This window comes from Anomaloglossus baeobatrachus, chromosome 11 (assembly GCF_048569485.1).
Source record: "Anomaloglossus baeobatrachus isolate aAnoBae1 chromosome 11, aAnoBae1.hap1, whole genome shotgun sequence".
In the NCBI taxonomy this organism is placed as follows: domain Eukaryota; kingdom Metazoa; phylum Chordata; class Amphibia; order Anura; family Aromobatidae; genus Anomaloglossus; species Anomaloglossus baeobatrachus.
Genome location: NC_134363.1, coordinates 176,047,339 through 176,069,287, shown reverse-complemented (window position 1 = coordinate 176,069,287; position 21,949 = coordinate 176,047,339). Strand labels below are relative to the sequence as shown.

The window sequence follows — 21,949 nt, the reverse complement described above, 5'->3', positions numbered from 1 at the left end:
CCATTATACTCAGGTACTCGAGTCAAGCCCAACCGAGCATCCGACTGTTCATTACTAGTACAGAGCACCCGAGCATGGTAGTGCCCGCTCATCACTAGTTACGAGTACTGAGCACCCGAGCATGGTAGTGCCCGCTCATCACTAGTTACGAGTACTGAGCACCCGAGCATGGTAGTGCCCGCTCATCACTAGTTACGAGTACTGAGCACCCGAGCATGGTAGTGCCCGCTCATTACTAGTTACCAGTACTGAGCACCCGAGCATGGTAGTGCCCGCTCATCACTAGTTACCAGTACAGAGCACCTGAGCATGGTAGTGCCCGCTCATCACTAGTTACCAGTACTGAGCACCCGAGCATGGTAGTGCCCGCTCATCACTAGTTACCAGTACTGAGCACCCGAGCATGGTAGTGCCCGCTCATCACTAGTTACGAGTACTAAGCACCTGAGCATGGTAGTGCCCGCTCACCTCTAGTTACAAGTACTGAGCACCCGAGCATGGTAGTGCTTGCTCATCACTAGTTACTAGTACTGAGCACCCGAGCATGGTAGTGCCAGCTCATCACTAGTTACCAGTACTGAGCACCCGAGCATGGTAGTGCCCGCTCACCTCTAGTTACAAGTACTGAGCACCCGAGCATGGTAGTGCTTGCTCATCACTAGTTACTAGTACTGAGCACCCGAGCATGGTAGTGCCCACTCATCACTAGTTACGACTACTGAGCACCCGAGCATGGTAGTGCCCGCTCATCACTAGTTACGAGTACTAAGCACCCGAGCATGGTAGTGCCCACTCATCACTAGTTACGAGTACTGAGCACCAGAGCATGGTAGTGCCCGCTCATCACTAGTTACGAGTACTAAGCACCCGAGCATGGTAGTGCCCGCTCACCTCTAGTTACAAGTACTGAGCACCCGAGCATGGTAGTGCTTGCTCATCACTAGTTACTAGTACTGAGCACCCGAGCATGGTAGTGCCAGCTCATCACTAGTTACCAGTACTGAGCACCCGAGCATGGTAGTGCCCGCTCACCTCTAGTTACAAGTACTGAGCACCCGAGCATGGTAGTGCTTGCTCATCACTAGTTACTAGTACTGAGCACCCGAGCATGGTAGTGCCCACTCATCACTAGTTACGAGTACTAAGCACCCGAGCATGGTAGTGCCCGCTCATCACTAGTTACGACTACTGAGCACCCGAGCATGGTAGTGCCCACTCATCACTAGTTACGACTACTGAGCACCCGAGCATGGTAGTGCCCACTCATCACTAGTTACGAGTACTGAGCACCAGAGCATGGTAGTGCCCACTCATCACTAGTTACGAGTACTAAGCACCCGAGCATGGTAGTGCCCACTCATCACTAGTTACGAGTACTGAGCACCAGAGCATGGTAGTGCCCGCTCATCACTAGTTACGAGTACTAAGCACCCGAGCATGGTAGTGCCCGCTCACCTCTAGTTACAAGTACTGAGCACCCGAGCATGGTAGTGCTTGCTCATCACTATTCAGAACCGCTGCATCCAGTAATCTAAGTGATACATCATTGGATTCAGAGCGTCTTTGGCTACATAATGCAGCTCTCAGATGAGGTAGCAGAAACCACCTGCCTATTTCCTCTAAATCCTAAAGTAAGAAGATCATAGATATTATATTTAAAAATAATTATCTTTACCCTCATTAAAAAATTGGGAGAAAATAAACGTATTTGGGATCACGATCTGTGAATTTTAATCTGTTCAAATTTAACAAAATCAACTTGAGTGTGAAGCGGAGCAGAAGAAAAAATAAAAAAAAAAAAAAAAGGGAGGGAGGAGAGTATCCAGCTCAAGGACCCCTACAGTTCATGTTAACGCTTCCCAGCAGGTGGTGTCTTGTAGCTGCATAGCTGGCAGTGTGGTGACAGGTAAAGGGTTGTTAGTGGCAGGAAATCGTTATTTTTGTTGTTTTAATACCCTTTTCCAACAAATTAAAGGGGTTTCAGTGATTTTAAAATTCAGCCAAGTGTAAAAAAGAAAAAACAAAAAAAAAAACCAAAACAAACTAGAAGCCCATACCCTTCCCACCAATCCGGATTCAGTGCGCCCCTCTGGTCTCTGCTTACATTATGCATGGACCAGACCACACAGCCAATCACTGTGCTCAGCGCTTGTGTCGGTACATGGGGCATGATACCACTAAAGGCAATGATAGGCTGCTGTGGTCACATGACGTGATCACTGCGGGAGGTAGAGACCGGTAGGGAGCATCGGGGAGTAGAAATGAGCGAAATTTCCTGAAATTCATCCACATCAAAATGTTCGCGAAAAGCCGATTACAGGATCTCTCCAGACCCCACAGTAATAGGGCGGCTACAAGTAATAAAAGCGGATACTCTTTTATATAAGATGGCTCCACTGCTCTCCGCTCGCTCTTCGGCCTCACATGGGTGACCGCAGTACAGTGCATGCCGCGGCCCACCCGAGTTCTGAAGAAAGCAGGCGGAGGACCGAACGGGGGCGGCTGCGCCGGACCCTCATACACTGGAGCATAAGCTTTCATTATATTTAACTCTTTCCTTCCCAGGACTAGAAAGAATCCAACAAAATAGCGGCTGGCAGGATACAAGTGAATCGGACGATGAAAAATTCTGCTATTTTTGTGACTTTAACGATACAGAACGTTGAGGTGAGAATTGCCGTTTTTTTTTCTAATTTAATCCGTTCCTGCAAACCATGATGTTATTACGACTTGTGAGGTAATGGCGTAGCCCCGGTAGATACACACGGTGGTCTGGAGGTGGTTGGCGGTGGACAGAAGGCGGAAGTCTGGAGGTGTTCGCGTGGTTGGCGGTGGTCAGTGGTCTGGAGGTGGTTATCGGTGATCTGGAAGTGGTTGGCGGTGGTCTAGAGGCAGTTGCCGGCGGTCTGGAGGTGGTTGTGAGGCAGTTGGTGGCAGTCTGGAGGTGTTCGGGACGTGGTTGGCGGCGATCTGGAGGCGGTTATAGGCGGTCTGGCACTACGACTCTTGGTCCAGCTCTTGGCTCTCGGTCCGGGCGACCTTGGCCGGCTGTGCGGACGTCTCCCCCGTCTCTTCTGGGCTCTGGCTCCGTTTCTTGGCCGTCTTCCCCGCCCGGTGATGCAGGTAGCGCAGCAGGATGTGGGTCTGGTCGGTCACTATGGTCTGTGGGGACGGGCTCTCGCTCGTGGGGAGATGCACCGTCAGACGCCTGTTTGGAGATTTACACAAACTTTCCGCCTGATATCTGGTAAAATTTCTCTCATCGACCGATGGAAGGTCTTTTAAAAAGTGCGCCATGTCCTCCTAGTCAGCTTCCCGCCTAAACTGCGGCTGACGTCATCAGGACGCCGCGTGGTCACGTGACGCAGGGAAATAACCGCCGGTAACGTCTGTCTCGTCCCTGAAGGGTTATAACGGCAGACCCTGCGCAGCCTATACGCGCACGTGGTGCAGCGGCGGATCACACCCGGTACGAGGGCGGCCAGTCATACTCACACGCGCCGTCTGACAGCCAAACAGCAGCCGCTGGGGTTTCTATAGAAACTAGAATGCGGTGCATCACACAAATGTTTCCTCCGCACAACTGAAACTTCACACAATACGTTCCGCCCTCAGATCTGTGCAGCAGCCGCAAGAGGTATTTCCGGAAGGAACGGGAAGCGCGGACACTGGGGACTGAGGTGGGAAACCGCGGCCCGAGCACAGAGTACAGTCTGAACATAGGACTGGAGGAGGAGCGGCCGCACCGGGACTGATCAGTGCGACCGGGGGCCTGGACGCTGTGACTGGGACCGGGGGATTGATCAGTTCCGGGATGCGCAGCACTCACCTGTGTGTGGGGCCAGGAGGCAGCGCAGGGGACGCTGTAATGTCACTGCTGTGTGTGAGCGTCCTCCGGGGTTGTGTGTGTATACGGTCACCTCTGGTACATGGGGGGAGAGGGGAAACGTCTTTCTCTGCTATATGGAGGTGGATACACGACATGCGATGAGAGGAAATAAGTGTCTGGCTTTGGTATATATGGGGGGATTCGTGTCTGGGTCCTATGTGGGGTGGGGGGATTCCTGTCAGGATCCGTTGGTGGGGGGGGGGGTATCCCTGTCCTGTCCGAATCCGTATCCGTTGGTGGGGGGGATTCCTGTCCGAATCCGTTGGTGGGGGGGATCCTGACCGGATCCGTTAGTGGGGGGGGGGGGATTCCTGTCCGGATCCGTTGGGGGGGAATTCCTGTCCGGATCTCAATTGTTGGTGTGGGGGGGTATTCCTGTCCGGATCCGTTGTTGGGGGTTGTTCCTGTCCGGATCCATTGTTGGTGTGGGGGGTTGTTCCTGTCCGGATCCGTTGTTGGTGTGGGGGGGGATTCCTGTCCGGATCCGTTGTTGGGGGGGGGGGGAAATTCCTGTCCGGATCCGTTGTTGGGGGGGGTATTCTTGTCCGGATCCGGGGTTGGGGTGGGGGTTCCTATCCGGATCCGTTGTTGGGGGGGGGGGAATCCTGTCCGGATCCGTTGCTTGTGTGTGGGGGGGGGATTCCTGTCCGGATCCGTTGTTGTTGGTGGGGGGGGGGGGATTCCTGTCCCGATCCTTTGTTGGGGGGGGGATTCCTGTCCGGATCCGTTGTTGGTGGGGGGGTAATTCCTGTCCGGATCCGTTGGTGGGGGGGGAAATTCCTGTCCGGATCCGTTGGTGGGGGGGTGAATTCCTGTCCGGATCCGTTGGTGGGGGGGGGGGGAAATTCCTGTCCGGATCCGTTGGTGGGGGGGGAAATTCCTGTCCGGATCCGTTGGTGGGGGGGGGGATTCCTGTCCGGATCCGTTGTTGGTGGGGGGGGGGATTCCTGTCCGGATCCGTTGTTGGTGGGGGGGGGGATTCCTGTCCGGATCCGTTGTTGGTGGGGGGGGGGGATTCCTGTCCGGATCCGTTGTTGGTGGGGGGGGGGGGATTCCTGTCCGGATCCGTTGGTGGGGGGGGGGGATTCCTGTCCGGATCCGTTGGGGGGGGGGGGGGATTCCTGTCCGGATCCGTTGTTGGTGGGGGGGGGATTCCTGTCCGGATCCGTTTGTTGGTGGGGGGGGATTCCTGTCCGGATCCGTTGTTGTTGGTGGCGGGGGGGATTCCTGTCCGGATCCGTTGTTGTTGGTGGGGGGGGGATTCCTGTCCGGATCCGTTATTCATGTCTCGCTTCTGGAGCTGTAAATGATTTGTAGACGGCTGCAGAATGATGATAACATCATTAGTTACTAATCCCCTTAGGTTCTGCGATGTCCCGGGTGCCGCTTGGAAAGGTTCTGCTGAGAAATGTTATCCGGCACACGGACGCACATAACAAGGTGAGTGATCCCGTCTGTATGATATATGTCTGAATCTGGTAAGGTACTAATATATGGATCTGGCAGGATCTGTGCGTGCGGCTGGAGCACACGTGGATGTTTAGATTGTAACATTTTTGTGTTTGTTTTTTACCCACCACCTTTAGATCATGACCAGCCTTTGTTAGTGCCCTCTCCTGCTCGCTCGTCCTGCATGTCTGCACCCACTCAGAAGCAACGAGACCCCAAGAAAAAATACAAGATCTAATAACCTAAAAAAATGTTTGTCTTCATGCTTACTGTGAACAGATCCAAGAAGAATCTGAGATGTGGAAGATCCGAGAAATGGAGAAGCAGACAGAAGACAACCGGCCAAAGCGGAGGCGCGTGTCACCAGATGTGAACAGGTCAGTGCACCTATAGGGGACGCGACTGGTCGAAGAAAGCTGAAAGAGGAAGGAAATATTTTGTATATATTTGTTTTTTATGCATTTTAGACCCTTTAATTCTGAGCAGATTGGTGGGGGTCCGGGTCCTCAGACCTCCTAGAAATGCACGGCTCAGGAGACGGAAATCTATGACTTTTTACTGCATCCGTTCTCGGCCCTCTGTGTTTCTGTCTCTTCTAACAGGTCTTTTGAGTAATTGTGGGAGGCGGGGGTAGGTCTTAAGGGTCCGGACCCCCGCTTGTGTGCTCAGCATTAAAGGTTTACTTAGGCTAGGTTCACATTTCCGTTGTTTTGCATCAGTCACATGTGTTGCTTGACGCATGTGACTGATGCGTTGTACAACGGATGACAGAACAGAATTCATTGTCGGACTCCGTTGTGTGCGGGGGGCGGAGTTCAGGGTGGGTGGAGTCGAGCGGGGCTGTGGCACTGAGGACGTCAGTGCCGCGGGGACTGCAGGGCTGGGGACAGGTGTATGTGTGTGTGTGTGTGTTTTTACACATGTGGAGTGCTGGAGAGGGCGGAGCCGAGCGGGGAAGTGTCGGCTTTTCTGCACACGTATCAAGGGTAAATATCGGGTAACTAAAAGCAAAGCACTTTTTGCTTGGTTACCCGATATTTACACTGGTTACCAGCGTACACCGCTTAGCGCTGGCTCCTTGCACACGTAACAAGGGTAAATATTGGGTAACTAGGCAAAGCACATTGCTTAGTACCCTGATGTGTATCCTGGTTATGTGTGCAGGGAGCCAGAGAGAGCATGCGCAGCGAAATCCTACGGATTGTGCTGCTCAAAAAACGTTACAGGCTGCGTTCCTTCCGCCCCGCGGTCAGTCGTTCCACGACTGATCAGTCGGGCGGAGGGTGCAACGCAGCATCATCAGTCACAATCCACCGTTTATACAAGTCTATGGGAACAACGGAATCCGCCAAACAAAGTCCGTTGTTTACCAGAGCCGCGGATTGTGACTGATACAACTTAACGGAAGTGTGAACCTAGCCTTACTCTTACAGAATGCCTGCACTATAATCTGAATGAAATGTCCTAGTTTTATTATATATCGCCCCCGTGCAGATCTATGGTTATAGACACTAAACACAACCCTTATAGGATCCTGCTACCATCTATTGCCTACATCAAGCCATAATCTGCCGAAACGGAGACCAGATGGAGCACAAAGTGGCCCGAGTGGAAGCCCCGACGGGTGCACTGATATGTGGACCCGGCCTAGGCCATATCCACTTTTCCCTTCTCTGCAGCTCTAGACTACAAGGATTCAATGTGACCGTCGTATATTTGCTGACTCAGCACCCGGATGTCGGCTGTGTTACTCCTGCGTCTGGTTATATATCTGCGTCTCTCTCCTGTACAGATGGGATCACAACGGGTACAAGGAGCTGTATCCCGAGGAGTTCGATGATAACAGGTAGGCGGACGCCCTCCATCATCACAGGAATCATTACTTATGGGGGACTTCATGTTAGATAATTATAAGGAACCTTTGTATATAATGGAGATAAAGAAACTCAGTTTGAGTAATTGGTGTCCATGAACCTGCGCGATATTGTTCTTCCTTGTGTTCCTTGGAAAGAATCTAAATCTACAATTTGGACTGAAAAGTGATTGGAATAATAATACTAAACTGATCTATTTTATGTTAGGAGCCGGATGCGATCTGACGGTTTTGACGCCGAAGGAGGTAAAGATGTTGTGAGAAAGGCGACTGCGGCAGAAGTGACCCCGAGGCCGGACGCCCCGAGCATACGGGCCCTGAACAAGAAGTACTACGAGTGCGAGTCCAGCATTGGTGACCGGTGAGGGCATTGGAAATGTATAAACGACATCACACGCTCTGCGTATATGAACAGGAGGAGCTGAGCAGCCGGTGATGTCTCACGCTGGATGTCTCACGCTGGCTTCTGTCTCAATACAATAACATTGGCCGTCAGGCCGTCATTTTGGATTTTCCACATCCCATTTTTATAATAAAACCTTTGTCTTTTTTTATTTTCCAGGTGGGGACATAGCGGCTATAAGGAGCTGTACCCGGATGAGTTTGACACAGACAGGTATGTGTAGAGACATCTGATATTAAAGGGAACCTGTCACCACTTTTTCAGCCTATCAGCTGCGGCCACCACCACCGGGCTCTTACATACAGCATTCTAACATACTGTATATAAGAGCCCAGGCCGCTGTATAGAACATAAAAATCATTTCTTCGGCGCTCCATTGGGAGACCCAGACGATTGGGTGTATAGCACTGCCTCCGGAGGCCACACAAAGCATTACACTAAAAAGTGTAAGGCCCCTCCCCTTCTGGCTATACACCCCCCGTGGGATCACGGGCTCATCAGTTTTCAAGCTTTGTGCGAAGGAGGTCAGACATCCACGCATAGCTCCACTGTTTAGTCAGCAGTAGCTGCTGACGATATCGGATGGAAGAAAAGAGGGCCCATACTAGGGCCCCCAGCATGCTCCCTTCTCACCCCATTCCTATTGGCGGTGTTTGTTAAGGTTGAGGTACCCATTGTGGGTACGGAGGCTGGAGCCCACATGCTGCTTTCCTTCCCCATCCCCCTGAGGGGCTCTGAGGAAGTGGGATCTTACCGGCCCCCAAGCCCTGAGGCCGGGCTCCATCCACAGACCCGTAGAACCTGCTGGATACGGAGCTGGGTACCGTTCAGGGACAAGGCCCTGCAACATTCAGGTACTCTGTGTCCCCGTATGGACAGGCCGCGCACACTCCAGACTTGCTGGGTGTGCTAGTGCGCCGGGGACAGTAGCGCTGTGCGCTGGGGTTACAGTCACTGCAGTTTCTCTGAGGGACTTTTTGTGTTGGGGACTGCCGCGCCGGCCGCCCCTGGAGCGGCGGCGCGGCTGAGACTTGTGGTGCGCCGGGGACTTAGCGCCGACCGTGCTTTTACGACGGCGGCGCTTATAAATCTAGTCCCCGGCTTTTGCGGCCTAGCTCCGCTTCGTTCCCGCCCCCACCCTGTCAATCAGGGCAAGGGAGAGACGCTGTACGATAGTCAGCGCCGAGGGCTGGAGTCTTATTTACATACTCCAGCCCTCTCACTGAGCACAGTGGGGCGCAGGTTTCCCGCACTTTGTCTGCACACGCCCAGGGCCCGCCCCTCTCCACAGGACGCCGGCAGCCATTCCTACATGCAGTCTGGCTGGAGAACGGACACAGGCTCTGGGAGACCCAGACAAGGGATTTCTGGCGACCACACACCCGCGTTAAGCGGGCGGTAAGCAGCACATTAGTGCTGGCCCCACTAGTGCCACAGTGTTATATTGGTGTATTTTTTTTTTTTTTTTTTCTCTATACCATATATATATATATATATTGCACTGTAAGGTCGCTTCTTGGCTGTATACCCTATATTGCTCTGAGGAGACGACAACATGTCATCCGCAAAACGCAAGGGTGCCAAGACACAGGCTGTATACGCTACTTGTGCCGCTTGTAGGGCTGATCTACCGGCAGGTTCCAATGACCCCCATTGTGGGCAATGTTCGGTCCCTGTGCCACTTCGTCAGCCGGAGTCTATGGTGGTAGTGGCCCAGGCAGAGTCACCGGTGAACCCTGTCCCGGTGACGGGGACAGAGTTTGCAGTTTTTGCTGACAAGATGTCTGTCACTATGACAAAAATCCTAGAGACCTTGCAGGCCAGGCCAGTTACTCAAACCATGGACACTGCTGCGTCAATGTTCCCCGGTCCCCCTCAGTTGGAGTTAATCCGTGCTTCAAGGGGGTCCCAGGCATCTCAGGCTGAAGGCTCTGACTCAGATGACAGTCCCAGGCAGCCTAAGCGAGCTCGCTGGGAGAGACCCTCCACGTCATCACGCGGATCAGGGTCTCAGCGAGAAGAGTCTCTGCATGATGAGACAGAGGAGGGTGATCAGGAGTCTAATCCTGAGACCGCTCTCAATCTGGATACTCCTGATGGTGACGCCATGGTAAATGACCTTATAGCGGCCATCAATAGACTGTTGGATATTTCTCCCCCAGCCCCTTCAGCAGAAGAGGCAGCTGCACAGCAGGAGAAGTTCCATTTCAGGTATCCCAAGCGTAAACTGAGTACTTTTCTGGACCACGCTGACTTCAGAGAATCAGTCCAGAAACACCATGCTTATCCAGACAAGCGTTTCTCCAAACGTCTTAAGGATACACGTTATCCCTTTCCCCCTGACGTGGTCAAACGCTGGACCCAGTGTCCAAAGGTGGATCCCCCAATCTCCAGGCTTGCGGCTAGATCCATAGTTGCAGTGGAGGATGGGGCTTCACTTAAAGATGCCAATGACAGACAGATGGACCTTTGGTTGAAATCTGTCTATGAAGCTATCGGCGCGTCGTTTGCTCCAGCATTCGCGGCCGTGTGGGCACTCCAAGCTATTTCAGCTGGTCTGGCACAGGTGGACTCTATCATACGTCCAGCAGTGCCGCAAGTGGAGTCCTTAACTTCGCAAATGTCTGCGTTTGCGACCTATGCTATCAACGCTGTCCTGGACTCTACGAGCCGTACCTCAATGGCGTCTGCCAACTCTGTGGTTTTGCGCAGAGCCTTGTGGTTAAAAGAATGGAAAGCGGATTCTGCTTCCAAAAAATGTTTAACCAGCTTGCCACTATCTGTAGATAGACTGTTTGGTGAACAATTGGCTGAAATTATTAAACAGTCCAAGGGTAAGGACTCCTCCTTACCCCAGCCCAGATCAAGCAAACCTCAACAAAGGAGGTGGCAGTCGAGGTTTCGGTCCTTTCGAGGCTCCGGCAAGGCCCAATTCTCCTCGTCCAAAGGGACTCAGAAGGAGCAAAGGGGCTCAGATTCCTGGCGGGCTCACTCACGCCCCAAGAAAGCAACCGGAGGAACCGCTTCCAAGGCGGCTGCCTCATGACTTTCGGCCTCCTCCCTCCGCATCCTCGGTCGGTGGCAGGCTCTCCCGCTTTTGCGACATTTGGCTGCCACAGGTCAAGGACCGGTGGGTAACAGACATTTTGTCTCACGGGTACAGGATAGAGTTCAGTTCTCGTCCTCCGCCTCGGTTCTTCAGAACTTCCCCACATCCCGACCGAGCAGATGCTCTTCTGCAGGCGGTGGGCTCACTAAGAGCAGAAGGAGTGGTGATCCCTGTTCCTCTTCAGGAACAAGGGCAAGGTTTTTACTCCAATCTCTTCGTGGTTCCAAAAAAGGACGGCTCGTTCCGTCCTGTTCTGGACCTAAAGCTGCTCAACAAGCATGTGAACGCCAGGCGGTTCCGGATGGAATCCTTCCGCTCCGTCATTGCCTCAATGTCTCAAGGAGATTTCCTTGCATCAATAGACATCAAAGATGCTTATCTCCACGTGCCGATTGCTACAGAGCACCAACGTTTTCTACGTTTTGTGATAAGAGACGAACATCTCCAGTTCGTAGCTCTGCCATTTGGTCTGGCGACAGCCCCACGGGTTTTCACCAAGGTCATGGCGGCAGTGGTAGCAGTCTTGCACTCCCAGGGACACTCGGTGATCCCTTACTTGGACGATCTACTTGTCAAAGCACCCTCTCAAGAGGCATGCCAACACAGCCTGAATGTTGCGCTGGAGACTCTCCAGACTTTCGGGTGGATCATCAACTTCTCAAAGTCAAATCTGTCACCGACTCAATCACTAACGTATCTTGGCATGGAGTTTCATACTCTCTCAGCGATAGTGAAGCTTCCGCTGGACAAGCAGCGGTCACTACAGACAGGGGTACAGTCTCTCCTTCATGGTCAGTCGCACTCCTTAAGGCGCCTCATGCACTTCTTAGGGAAGATGGTGGCAGCAATGGAGGCAGTCCCGTTTGCACAGTTTCATCTGCGCCCACTTCAATGGGACATTCTCCGCCAATGGGACGGGAAGTCAACTTCCCTGGACAGGAAAGTCTCCCTTTCCCAGACGGCCAAGGACTCTCTGCAATGGTGGCTTCTTCCCACCTCATTATCACAGGGAAGATCATTCCTACCCCCATCCTGGGCAGTGGTCACGACAGACGCGAGTCTGTCAGGGTGGGGAGCAGTTTTTCTCCACCACAGGGCTCAAGGGACGTGGACTCAGCAGGAGTCCACCCTTCAGATCAATGTTCTGGAAATCAGGGCAGTGTATCTTGCCCTACTAGCCTTCCAGCAGTGGCTGGAAGGAAAGCAGATCCGAATTCAGTCGGACAACTCCACAGCGGTGGCATACATCAACCACCAAGGAGGGACACGCAGTCGGCAAGCCTTCCAGGAAGTCCGGCGGATTCTGTTGTGGGTGGAGGACAGAGCATCCACCATATCAGCGGTTCACATCCCGGGCGTAGAAAACTGGGAAGCAGACTTCCTCAGTCGCCAGGGTATGGACGCAGGGGAATGGTCCCTTCACCCGGACGTGTTTCAGGAAATCTGTCGCCGCTGGGGGGTGCCGGACGTCGACCTAATGGCGTCCCGGCACAACAACAAGGTCCCGACGTTCATGGCGCGGTCTCGCGATCAAAGAGCCCTGGCGGCAGACGCCTTAGTGCAAGATTGGTCGCAGTTCCGGCTCCCTTATGTGTTCCCACCTCTGGCACTCTTGCCCAGAGTGCTACGCAAGATCAGATCCGATTGCAGCCGCGTCATACTCGTCGCCCCAGACTGGCCGAGGAGGTCGTGGTACCCGGATCTGTGGCATCTCACGGTCGGCCAACCGTGGACACTACCAGACCGACCAGACTTACTGTCCCAAGGGCCGTTTTTCCATCGGAATTCTGCGGCCCTGAACCTGACTGTGTGGCCATTGAGTCCTGGATCCTAGCGTCTTCAGGATTATCCCAAGGAGTCGTTGCCACCATGAGACAGGCTAGGAAGTCCACTTCTGCTAAGATCTACCACAGAACGTGGAGGATTTTCTTATCCTGGTGCTCTGCACAAGGAGTATCCCCCTGGCCATTCGCGTTACCTACTTTTCTTTCCTTCCTGCAATCTGGGTTAAAAAAGGGCTTGTCGCTCGGCTCCCTTAAAGGGCAAGTCTCGGCACTATCCGTGTTTTTTCAGAAGCGTCTAGCACGACTTTCTCAGGTGCGCACGTTCCTGCAGGGGGTTTGTCATATCGTCCCTCCGTACAGGCGGCCGTTAGATCCATGGGATCTAAACAGGGTACTAGTTGCTCTCCAGAAGCCGCCCTTCGAGCCTCTGAGGGATGTTTCACTTTCTCGTCTCTCACAGAAAGTGGCCTTTCTAGTGGCGGTCACGTCTCTTCGGAGAGTGTCTGAGCTAGCAGCGCTGTCATCCAAGGCTCCCTTCCTGGTGTTCCACCAGGACAAGGTAGTGCTGCGCCCCATTCAGGAGTTTCTCCCTAAGGTGGTATCCTCTTTTCATCTTAATCAGGATATCTCCTTGCCTTCCTTTTGTCCTCATCCAGTTCTTCGGTATGAAAAGGATTTACATTTGTTAGATCTGGTGAGAGCACTCAGAATCTACATTTCCCGCACGGCGCCCCTGCGCCGCTCGGATGCACTCTTTGTCCTTGTCGCTGGTAAGCGCAAAGGGTCGCAGGCTTCCAAAGCCACCCTGGCTCGATGGATCAAAGAACCAATTCTTGAAGCCTACCGTTCTGCTGGGCTTCCGGTTCCATCAGGGCTGAAGGCCCATGCTACCAGAGCCGTGGGTGCGTCCTGGACATTACGACACCAGGCTACGGCTCAACAGGTGTGCCAGGCAGCTACCTGGTCGAGTCTGCACACTTTCACCAAACATTATCAGGTGCATACCTATGCTTCGGCGGACGCCAGCCTAGGTAGAAGAGTCCTGCAGGCGGCAGTTACCTCCCCGTAGGGGAAGGCTGTCTTTGCAGCTCTAACATGAGGTATTTCTTTACCCACCCAGGGACTGCTTTTGGACGTCCCAATCGTCTGGGTCTCCCAATGGAGCGCCGAAGAAGAAGGGAATTTTGTTACTTACCGTAAATTCCTTTTCTTCTAGCTCCTATTGGGAGACCCAGCACCCGCCCTGTTGTCCTTCGGGATTGTTGGTTTTGTTCGGGTACACATGTTGTTCATGTTGAACGGTTTTCAGTTCTCCGATGTTACTTCGGAGTGAATTTGTTTAAACCAGTTATTGGCTTTCCTCCTTCTTGCTTTAGCACTAAAACTGATGAGCCCGTGATCCCACGGGGGGTGTATAGCCAGAAGGGGAGGGGCCTTACACTTTTTAGTGTAATGCTTTGTGTGGCCTCCGGAGGCAGTGCTATACACCCAATCGTCTGGGTCTCCCAATAGGAGCTAGAAGAAAAGGAATTTACGGTAAGTAACAAAATTCCCTTCTTTATAATACTCACCTAACAGTCGCTGCGGTGGAGTTGGGTCAGATGGGCGTGTCCGGTGCTGGCACCGCCTCTTTCGGCCATCTTTGTCCTTTTTCTGAAGCCTGGGTGCATGATGCATCCTACGTCATATACACTCTTCGGTCCCGCGCAGGCACACAACAATACTTTGATCAAAGTGCACCTGTGCAGGACCTCAGTACCATCAAGTCTGAATGACGTAGACGCATCATACACCACGGCTACAGAAGAAGGAAGACAAAGATGGCCGAAAGAGCCAGCACCAGACAACGAAGACGTCCATCTGACCTAACACCACCGCAGCACGATCGTTAGGTGAGTATTATAAAGTGTTTTTGTTCTACACAACGGCCTGGGCTCTTATATACAGCATGTTAGAATGACTGGTAGCCAAGCTAACTGAGGATGTTGTGCAGGCATCTCCCCTAATGGGAGGGTGCCTTAAATACATAGTGCCTCTCAGCTATAGGCTGAGAGGCATTTCCTGGAAATAGCGCTTTGGCCCTTTAAGAGGAAGTCCGGCGCACCCTAAGCACATTCCCAGAAGACCTGAGCTGCATACACAGGTCCCAGGAGGAAGCAGGAGCACACATGGATAGGCACAGGGCAGCAGGGGAGGAGACAACCTGGCCAGGGTGGTGAGTATGTTGGCGTCCCTGCAGGTACGCCGGCACTACACCATCCCATGAGCCTCCCCCCAATGATCTGGTATTATTGCCAGGGCCGGCCGTTGATTTCTCTTAAATATGTAAATGACATTCCATCCTGGCTTTTCACAGGGAGTCCTGACCTGGCGGTATAGTGTAAATGATAATACATGGTCACCTCATGTGAAAGCGGTGCGGGCGCCCCAGTATTTGCACCACAGCGCATCCTGGAGAGCCTCACAGTGCCATGTCTGAGATCAAAAAATGTAGGTGCCCATAAATTATTGGACGGTAATGACTTGTGTTTATTTGGCAGTGATGAAGAGGAAAGGGAAAGCAAAAGAGCGACCAATGGAGACGAGAAATCCAGACGCAAGGAGCAGAAGGAGCAAGAATCTCATAAACGCAAACGGTCCAAAAAAACTCACAAGAAAAAGCAGAAGAAGCGATCGCACAAAAAGCTGAAGAAAAGGAAAAAAGAACAGAAGGAAAGCACCGAGTCCTCGAGTGACAGCGACAGCTCGGACCAGGCGGAAAAGAAAGCCAAGAAGTCCAAGCGCAAAAAGAAAACTCGGAAAAAGACCTCAAAAAAGCAGCCGTCCTCGTCTGGACAGGACAGCGACACCTCCAGCAACGAGACGAGCGGCTCCGACGACCACGACACCCAGGAACATAAGGAGCGAAGGACTGAAAAATCCAGCAGGAAACATCACCGGAGAGCAAAGTCTAAAAAAGCCTCCGAGACGGAAGCCAGGAAAGGCCGGAGGACCAACTGGAAGGTGGCCAAAGACGAGAGCTCGGAAAGTTCTGACGACGACTAGACGACACTCTACCGTAGACTGCTGTACCGGAGGAGTAAGGAAAGGCTTGTTCTTCGCCGAGTTCTTATGTGCAATATATGACTTTTTTTTTTATAAAAAGATGCAAAGTTGGAGAGCGAGCGTTGGTGATTTGACTCTTTGGATTGGAGGAGATTGAGTCGGCATGCAACTTTACAGGCGTCGCCTTCCTCAGAGATATTTTGTAGCATAGGAGTTATTGTTCTGTGGAATAAACGTGACCTAGACACAGTCCTTTTCTGGGGGAAAACGTGCGTCGGGGCGCGTGTCACCGCACAGCATTGTAGGTGAGGATTTAAGAAATCTTATGCACACGTCCCAAAAGTAAACTGTGCGGAGACTGACCTATACGTTTTCAGTTCACAGCCGGTCAATATATGATGCGCATTTTCACCTTTAACTGCAAAGGGGAAAATCTGCATCAAAATCCACACAATATATCTTACAATTTGGTGCAGAGAAGCCACAACGGATGTTTCCTGTGTGCACTAATGGTCCCGAAGCGCCACTCTGATCCCTGGTGTTACAACTTCATTCCTTTCAGCAAACAGATGCAATACTAGACACCGCCATGAGCAAGAGTGGCGCTGTTTCCAGAAAAAATAAACAATGTTTTTGTTTCCTAATCTCATACAACCCACGGTAGAGTTGGACAATATCCGTATATTTCTAAACAAAAAAAAAAAACATGGAGGAGATAAAATATTTCTTGATCTCATGACCTTGTTTGTTTGTTTTTTTTTTTTTTTTTTTTTTGCATGCACCTTGTATTAAAAGTTTTTACACCATTATTTGCTTATTTTTGTAACATGTTCTGAAGCCGATCAACAACCTCCTGTCTGCTGACCGATGGGGGATCGGACATTTGTATACAGTCGTCCTCTGCTGCAGGAGAATGCCACAGATTTGGGACCTGGCACTATATTAAATTTTATTTTATATATAATATATATATATATATATATATATATCGGATAGTTTTGGCACGATTGGAATGAAATCATTCCGGAAAATGAAGTATTTCTCCGGGAAAATGATTGCTATCACATGTTTTGTTGTACTCTTGCGTATTTCCTTTGTGTATTAGAACAGCGCAAATAAAAAGGCAAATTGGACGTAATTTTACATAAAACACCAAAAATGAGCCGGATAAAATTGTTGATTCCCCTCATCTTAATATTTGGTTGCACCCTTTACCCTTTGGAGTAAATAACTGAAATCAGTCGCCTCCTATACCCGTCCACAAGCTTCTTCCTCCTCTCACCTGGAATCTCGGACTCTTCTTTATCAACATCTCCAGGTCTCTCATATGTGAAGGCGTCTTCTCTTCTCCCAAAAGAAATTTTAAGATCTCTCCATAGGTGTCAATGGGATTTAGATCCGGACTCATTGCTGCCACTTCAGGACTCTCCAGCGCTTTATTTCCATATATTTCTGGGGGCTTCTTGAAGTGTTTGGGGTCATTGTTCTGCTGGAAGACCCCTGACTTAAGACTATACCAAGCTTTCTGGGTACTACATTGCCACTAAAAATCCTTTGGTAATCTTCAGACTTCATGATGCATTGCACACAGTCAAGACCCCCAATGCCAGAGGCAGCAAAACATGTCTGTCCTCCACCATATGTGACTGTAGGTGCTGTGTTCTTTTCTTTGGAGGCATCATTCGGCTTTCGGTAAACAGTAGAGTGACATGCTTTACCAAAAAGATCTTGGTCTCATCTGTACACAAGATGCTTCCCCAGAAGGATTTTGGTCACACATTTTTGGGAAACTGCAGTCTAGCTTTTTATGTCTCTATGTAAGCAGTGGAGTCCTCTGGGGTCTCCTCCATAGCGTCTCATGTCATTCAGATGTGAACGGATTGTTCTCACTGACTACACCTGTTTATGGGTTTTTATGTCTCTGTGTCAGCAGTGGGGTCCTCCTGGATCTCCTCCATAGCGTCTCATTTCATCCAGATGTGGACGGATAGTTCTCGCTGACTACACCTGTTTATGGGTTTTTTTATGTCTGTGTCAGCAGTGGGGTCCTCCTGGGTGTCCTCCATAGCGTTTCATTCAGATGTGGATGAATAATTCGTGCTGACACTGATGCTTTAATTTTTTTGTAACTTCATTGGGGCTTATCTACCATCCAGACTATCCTGCGTTACAACCTTTCATAAATTGTTCTCTGATATCCACGTCCAGGGAGATTAGCTACAGTGCCATGGGTTGTAAACTTCTTGATCATGTTGCGCACCATGGACAAAGGAACATCAAGATCTTGATCTCTCTTGAAATTGTTGATATTTTTCAACAATTTGTTTTCAAGTCCTCAGACAATTCTCTTCTCTTTTAGTTCTCCATGCTTAGTGTGGTACACACAGACACACAATGCAAAGTTTGAGTCAACTTCTCCCCTTTTTATCTAGTTTTAGGTGTGATTTTCATATTGCCCACATGTTACTTGCCACAGCTGAGTGTGAAGGAGCATCACATGCTTGAAGCAAAGCTGTTGACTCACAATTTGGGAAAGGTGCCAACACTTTTGTCCAGCCCATTTTGGGGATTTCATGTGAAATTATGTCCACTTTGCTTTTGTTCTCTTTTTATTTTTTGGTGTTGTTCCAATGCACACAAAAGAAATAAACGTGTAGAACACAACTAGCATAAATGCAATAATTTTCTGGGAGAAGTACTTCATTTTTGGAACAGTTTCAAGGGCACTTAGGCGGGCTTTACACGTTGCGACATCGCTAGCATCGGCTAGCGATGTCCAGCGCGATAGTACCCGCCCCCCGTCGCACATGCGATATGTGGTGCTTGCTGCCGTAGCGAACATTATTGCTACGGCAGCGTCACACGCACATACCTGGTCGGCGACGTCGCTGTGACCACCAAACAATCCCTCCTTCAAGGGGGAGGTGCGTTCGGTGTCACATCGACGTCACCAAACGGCCGGCCAATAGCAGCGGAGGGGCGGAGATGAGCGGGACGTAACATCCCGCCCACCTCTTTCCTTTTGCATAGCTCGTGGACGCAGGTAAGGAGATGTTTGTCGCTCCTGCGGCTTCACACACAGCGATGTATGGAGCTGCAGGAACGACAAACAACATCGTACCGGCAGCAGGAGTGACATGAAAATGAACGACGTGACACAAATCAGTGATTTTTGTCACTTTTTCGCTCGTTCATCGTCGAACCTAGGATTTACACGTTGCAAAGTTGTTATCGGCGCCGGATGTGCGTCACTAACGACGTGACCCCAACGATATATCAGTAGCGATGTCGCAACGTGTAAAGCCCGCCTAACACTTTCGCCCATGACTGTGTGTGTTTTTGTTTTTTGGATTGGTGGGGAATAAGTTGTAGTTTAATATGAGAACTTTCATTATTATTTTACCAATATAATGTATTGTAAAAATGGAAAAAAAAATCCAAGTGTGGTAAAATGTAGAGGAAAAAAAAAATGCAATTCTGTTATTCTTTTTGATAATTTTATTTTCATGGAATTCATTGTACGGTAAAATGATCAGGAAACCTGAGACTCCAGACCGGTAGGTGAGGGATATATAGATATATATATATATACGCCCTCTATCCTTTTTTGGTGACCTGACCTAAAGATCTAATCTTTTGGATGCTAATGTCCAACTGTTCAATGTTTTGGGACTTTTTGCACAATTTGCTATTCTCTAACAAGGAGCTTTATGGCAAAATTCACAACAGGTGTTTGATCCATGAATTGCCCAATAAATTATCGGGGTTCAATTACAATTGGTAGTAAACAGTCCTCATCATGCTGTTCAAATTTTGACATCAAGAGACCAAGACAACTCCTTGGAATTCATCAGCAGCATCGCTCCAGTGTGAGGCTTCTAGCAGGGTGTTCTCAGACGCAAGTGACCGCTGAGCTTAGAGTGTCACCAGCAGGTTGTACAGAGAGATAGAGAGACTGGAACAGTCACAGAAAGGCAGAGATATGGCCACTGAGTTTCGTGTCACCAGCAATCTATACAGAGACACAAAGAGACTGGAAGAGTCACCGAAAGGCGGAGAAGTGGACACTGAGCTTAGAGCGTCACAGAGTGTCACCAGCAGGGTGCACAGAGATACAGAGAGACTGGAAGCATCGCAGGAAGGCAGATAAGTGGCCACTGAGGTTAGTGTCACAGAGTGTCACCAGCAGGTTGTAACAGATACACAGAGACTATGAAAGAAAAAAGAAAGAAGAGGGCGCTCCTGTGTGTAAGAGTAAACTTTATGTGGTGAATAATGAAACAATTCCACTCACCTATGAGTGTTGTACTACAGGTACAACACTGTCTGTTAGCACTGACAGAGAGATCCAGGTTACCCCTTGGCTGGTCGACACAGATCCTGCTGAGGATGATCACACAGCAGCCTTAGATTTCACTGCTGCTGGTGCTCAGAGCTCCTGCAATCCTCCTGTTAGAGTCAGCATCTCACTCCTGGATCAGATAAGAGGAATTCCGTTCCCACAGAGCCAGGCTAATCTGATGTTGAAGTCAATATAATTAGATCTCCTAAGGCTGGAGCTGCGGCTCCCCGTGGACTCCCAAAGGAGAGATAAGGTATTCAAAGAAGAAGAAAAAAGCCACGGTATAAAGGGCGCTGCTCACAAGGGAGATAGGAGATAATAGTGAAGATTTATTTGAGCTACAACGCGTTTCAGGGATACAATAAAACAATAATAGTTTCCCCCTTCCTCAGGTAGCATAAAGATAAAAGTGTAGCAGACACATATATATACAATGAAAGGATAAGATAATGCACAGACCCTCCCTCAGTGTTGGTCCCAATTAAGAATTGATTACCCCATATGTAATTAACCCTCAGATCTCCAAAAAACAATCTGGGGTGTCAGAGCTGGATTATTATGGGATGAATCATTGGGGTCGGGGGTTATATTAATTCAATTAGAATAAATGTGCATAAGAGTTATGACATAAAAATTAAAATAAGATTAAGGATGATGTTGGTATTTCCAAATTATTAATATTATCTAGAGCTATACCCTGGGAGTGTAAATTATGTTTTGAAAGAACCAGGAAATAGCAAACTGCAAAGTAATAAATTATATATAGTATAAGTACATACAGGAAATGTATGGATAATTAGAGATAAATCAATCTTAAAAGAGTAGTTGATTTTTTTTTTTTTTCTTTTTTTTTTTTTCCTCCTATTATAAAATTGTGTGATGAAACTTTGATATGAAAGAACATACATTACTGATAAAAATTATGAAAAACCTTTATAGATTTACATAAATATTACATAGAAATTACATATAAAACAGATTAAATTAATTGGACTGGATTATGGTTGAGCTCTCGATTGGTAAGAATTATAAGGCTAAAAAATTGCAGTGAAATTATTCAGTGATAAATAAAATCATGGGAACCTTAGTTGGCGCCTCATTCAATAATATTAAAAGTATATAAAAATATTAGCAAATGATGAATCCCAAGGCCAATTATCAATCAATGTTTAAATAGATGTCCATAGGGGTTATTATATAAAACTGATCTCAAATCCTTGGTTGTAGCTCAAATAAATCTTCACTATTATCTCCTATCTCCCTTGTGAGCAGCGCCCTTTATACCGTGGCTTTTTTCTTCTTCTTTAGATACACAGAGACTGGAAGAGTCACAGAAAGGCAGAGAAATGGCCATTGAGCTTAGAGCGTCACAGAGTGTCACCAGCAGGTTGTAACAGAGAGACTGGAAGAGTCACTCGGCTACAAATGTGAGTGGAGTATCCTGTGTATGATCTGCGTGTGATCTGCGTACGGTGTGTGTTTTTTCTTTATCGTTCCTATGGGAGACTCAGACATTGGGTGTATAGCTTCTGCCTCCGGAGGACACACAAAGTACTACACTAAAAAGTGTAGCTCCTCCCTCTGAGCATATACACCCCCTGGATAACCAGATCTAGCCAGTTCATTGCTTTGTGTTCAGGAGGCATACATCCACACATTCTCATCTGATTTTTCATTTTTGGAAAGTTTTTGAAGAAAAGCGGGTCCAAGCCTGGACCCCCGGCATGTCCCTTCTCACCCCACTGTGTCGACGGTGTTGTTAAGGTTGATTCCAAGGCTGGAGCCTTACATGCCGCGCTCCTTCACCATCCCTCGGGCTCTGGCTTGAAGTGGGAGCCAGCACGGTTCTCCTTGCTTTGCAGGAGACCGATCTCCATCCGCAGCCCTTCAGGATCCTGCTGGACGGAGCACTCATCCCCAGGGACTTGGAACCCTGCGTCTCAGCAAGCTAAGTACCTGAGACGTTTATATTCGGGGGGTCCCGGTATTTTATTATGGTGGGAGAGTGTGCTGTGTAACTTTTCTGAAATTTCCGGCCGGTTCTCTGGTTGTCGC

General features: G+C 49.7%; 3 protein-coding genes across 12 annotated transcripts in view; 1 reads left to right on the top strand and 2 right to left on the bottom strand.

Annotated features, from left to right (window-relative positions):
- Positions 1-3,532, bottom strand: part of PIH1D2 (PIH1 domain containing 2) — a 178,280-nt gene extending 174,748 nt beyond the window's left edge. The window contains exon 1 of one of the 5 annotated variants that reach the window (XM_075328439.1): positions 3,496-3,532. The gene's annotated coding sequence lies outside the window, so the exon portion shown is untranslated. Of the gene's footprint in view, positions 1-1,455; positions 1,522-1,675; positions 1,777-2,766; positions 2,850-3,495 lie in introns of those variants that run through there. The other 4 variants (XM_075328436.1, XM_075328438.1, XM_075328437.1 and 1 more) reach the window with 4 other exon arrangements.
- On the bottom strand, positions 2,991-3,568 carry LOC142256643 (DET1- and DDB1-associated protein 1-like). The gene has a single exon (XM_075328448.1). It carries the CDS (start codon positions 3,295-3,297, stop codon positions 2,998-3,000), a length of 300 nt encoding a protein of 99 aa, XP_075184563.1. The 5' UTR covers positions 3,298-3,568; the 3' UTR covers positions 2,991-2,997.
- Positions 3,405-16,288, top strand: NKAPD1 (NKAP domain containing 1). Of its 6 annotated transcripts, none has more exons than XM_075328447.1 (7): positions 3,405-3,469; positions 5,253-5,329; positions 5,618-5,715; positions 7,131-7,184; positions 7,420-7,572; positions 7,774-7,827; positions 15,048-16,288. In XM_075328447.1, the coding sequence occupies exons 2-7, from the start codon at positions 5,261-5,263 to the stop codon at positions 15,550-15,552; spliced, it is 933 nt and encodes a 310-aa protein (XP_075184562.1). In that variant the 5' UTR covers positions 3,405-3,469; positions 5,253-5,260; the 3' UTR covers positions 15,553-16,288. The 6 variants fall into 6 exon arrangements, with proteins under 6 accessions (XP_075184562.1, XP_075184560.1, XP_075184557.1 ...); XM_075328445.1 differs by lacking the exon at positions 3,405-3,469 and adding an exon at positions 3,536-3,637; XM_075328442.1 differs by lacking the exon at positions 3,405-3,469 and adding an exon at positions 3,544-3,680.
- The last annotated feature ends 5,661 nt before the right edge of the window (positions 16,289-21,949 follow it).

Coding starts and splice junctions, on each gene's coding strand:
- LOC142256643 (XM_075328448.1), bottom strand. CDS start 3,297: ATGGCGCACTTTTTAAAAGACCTTCCATCGGTCGATGAGAGAAATTTT.
- NKAPD1 (XM_075328447.1), top strand. CDS start 5,261: ATGTCCCGGGTGCCGCTTGGAAAGGTTCTGCTGAGAAATGTTATCCGG. Junction 7,185..7,419: donor GAGGAGTTCGATGATAACAG/GTAGGCGGACGC, acceptor ATTTTATGTTAG/GAGCCGGATGCGATCTGACG. Junction 7,573..7,773: donor GAGTCCAGCATTGGTGACCG/GTGAGGGCATTG, acceptor TTTATTTTCCAG/GTGGGGACATAGCGGCTATA.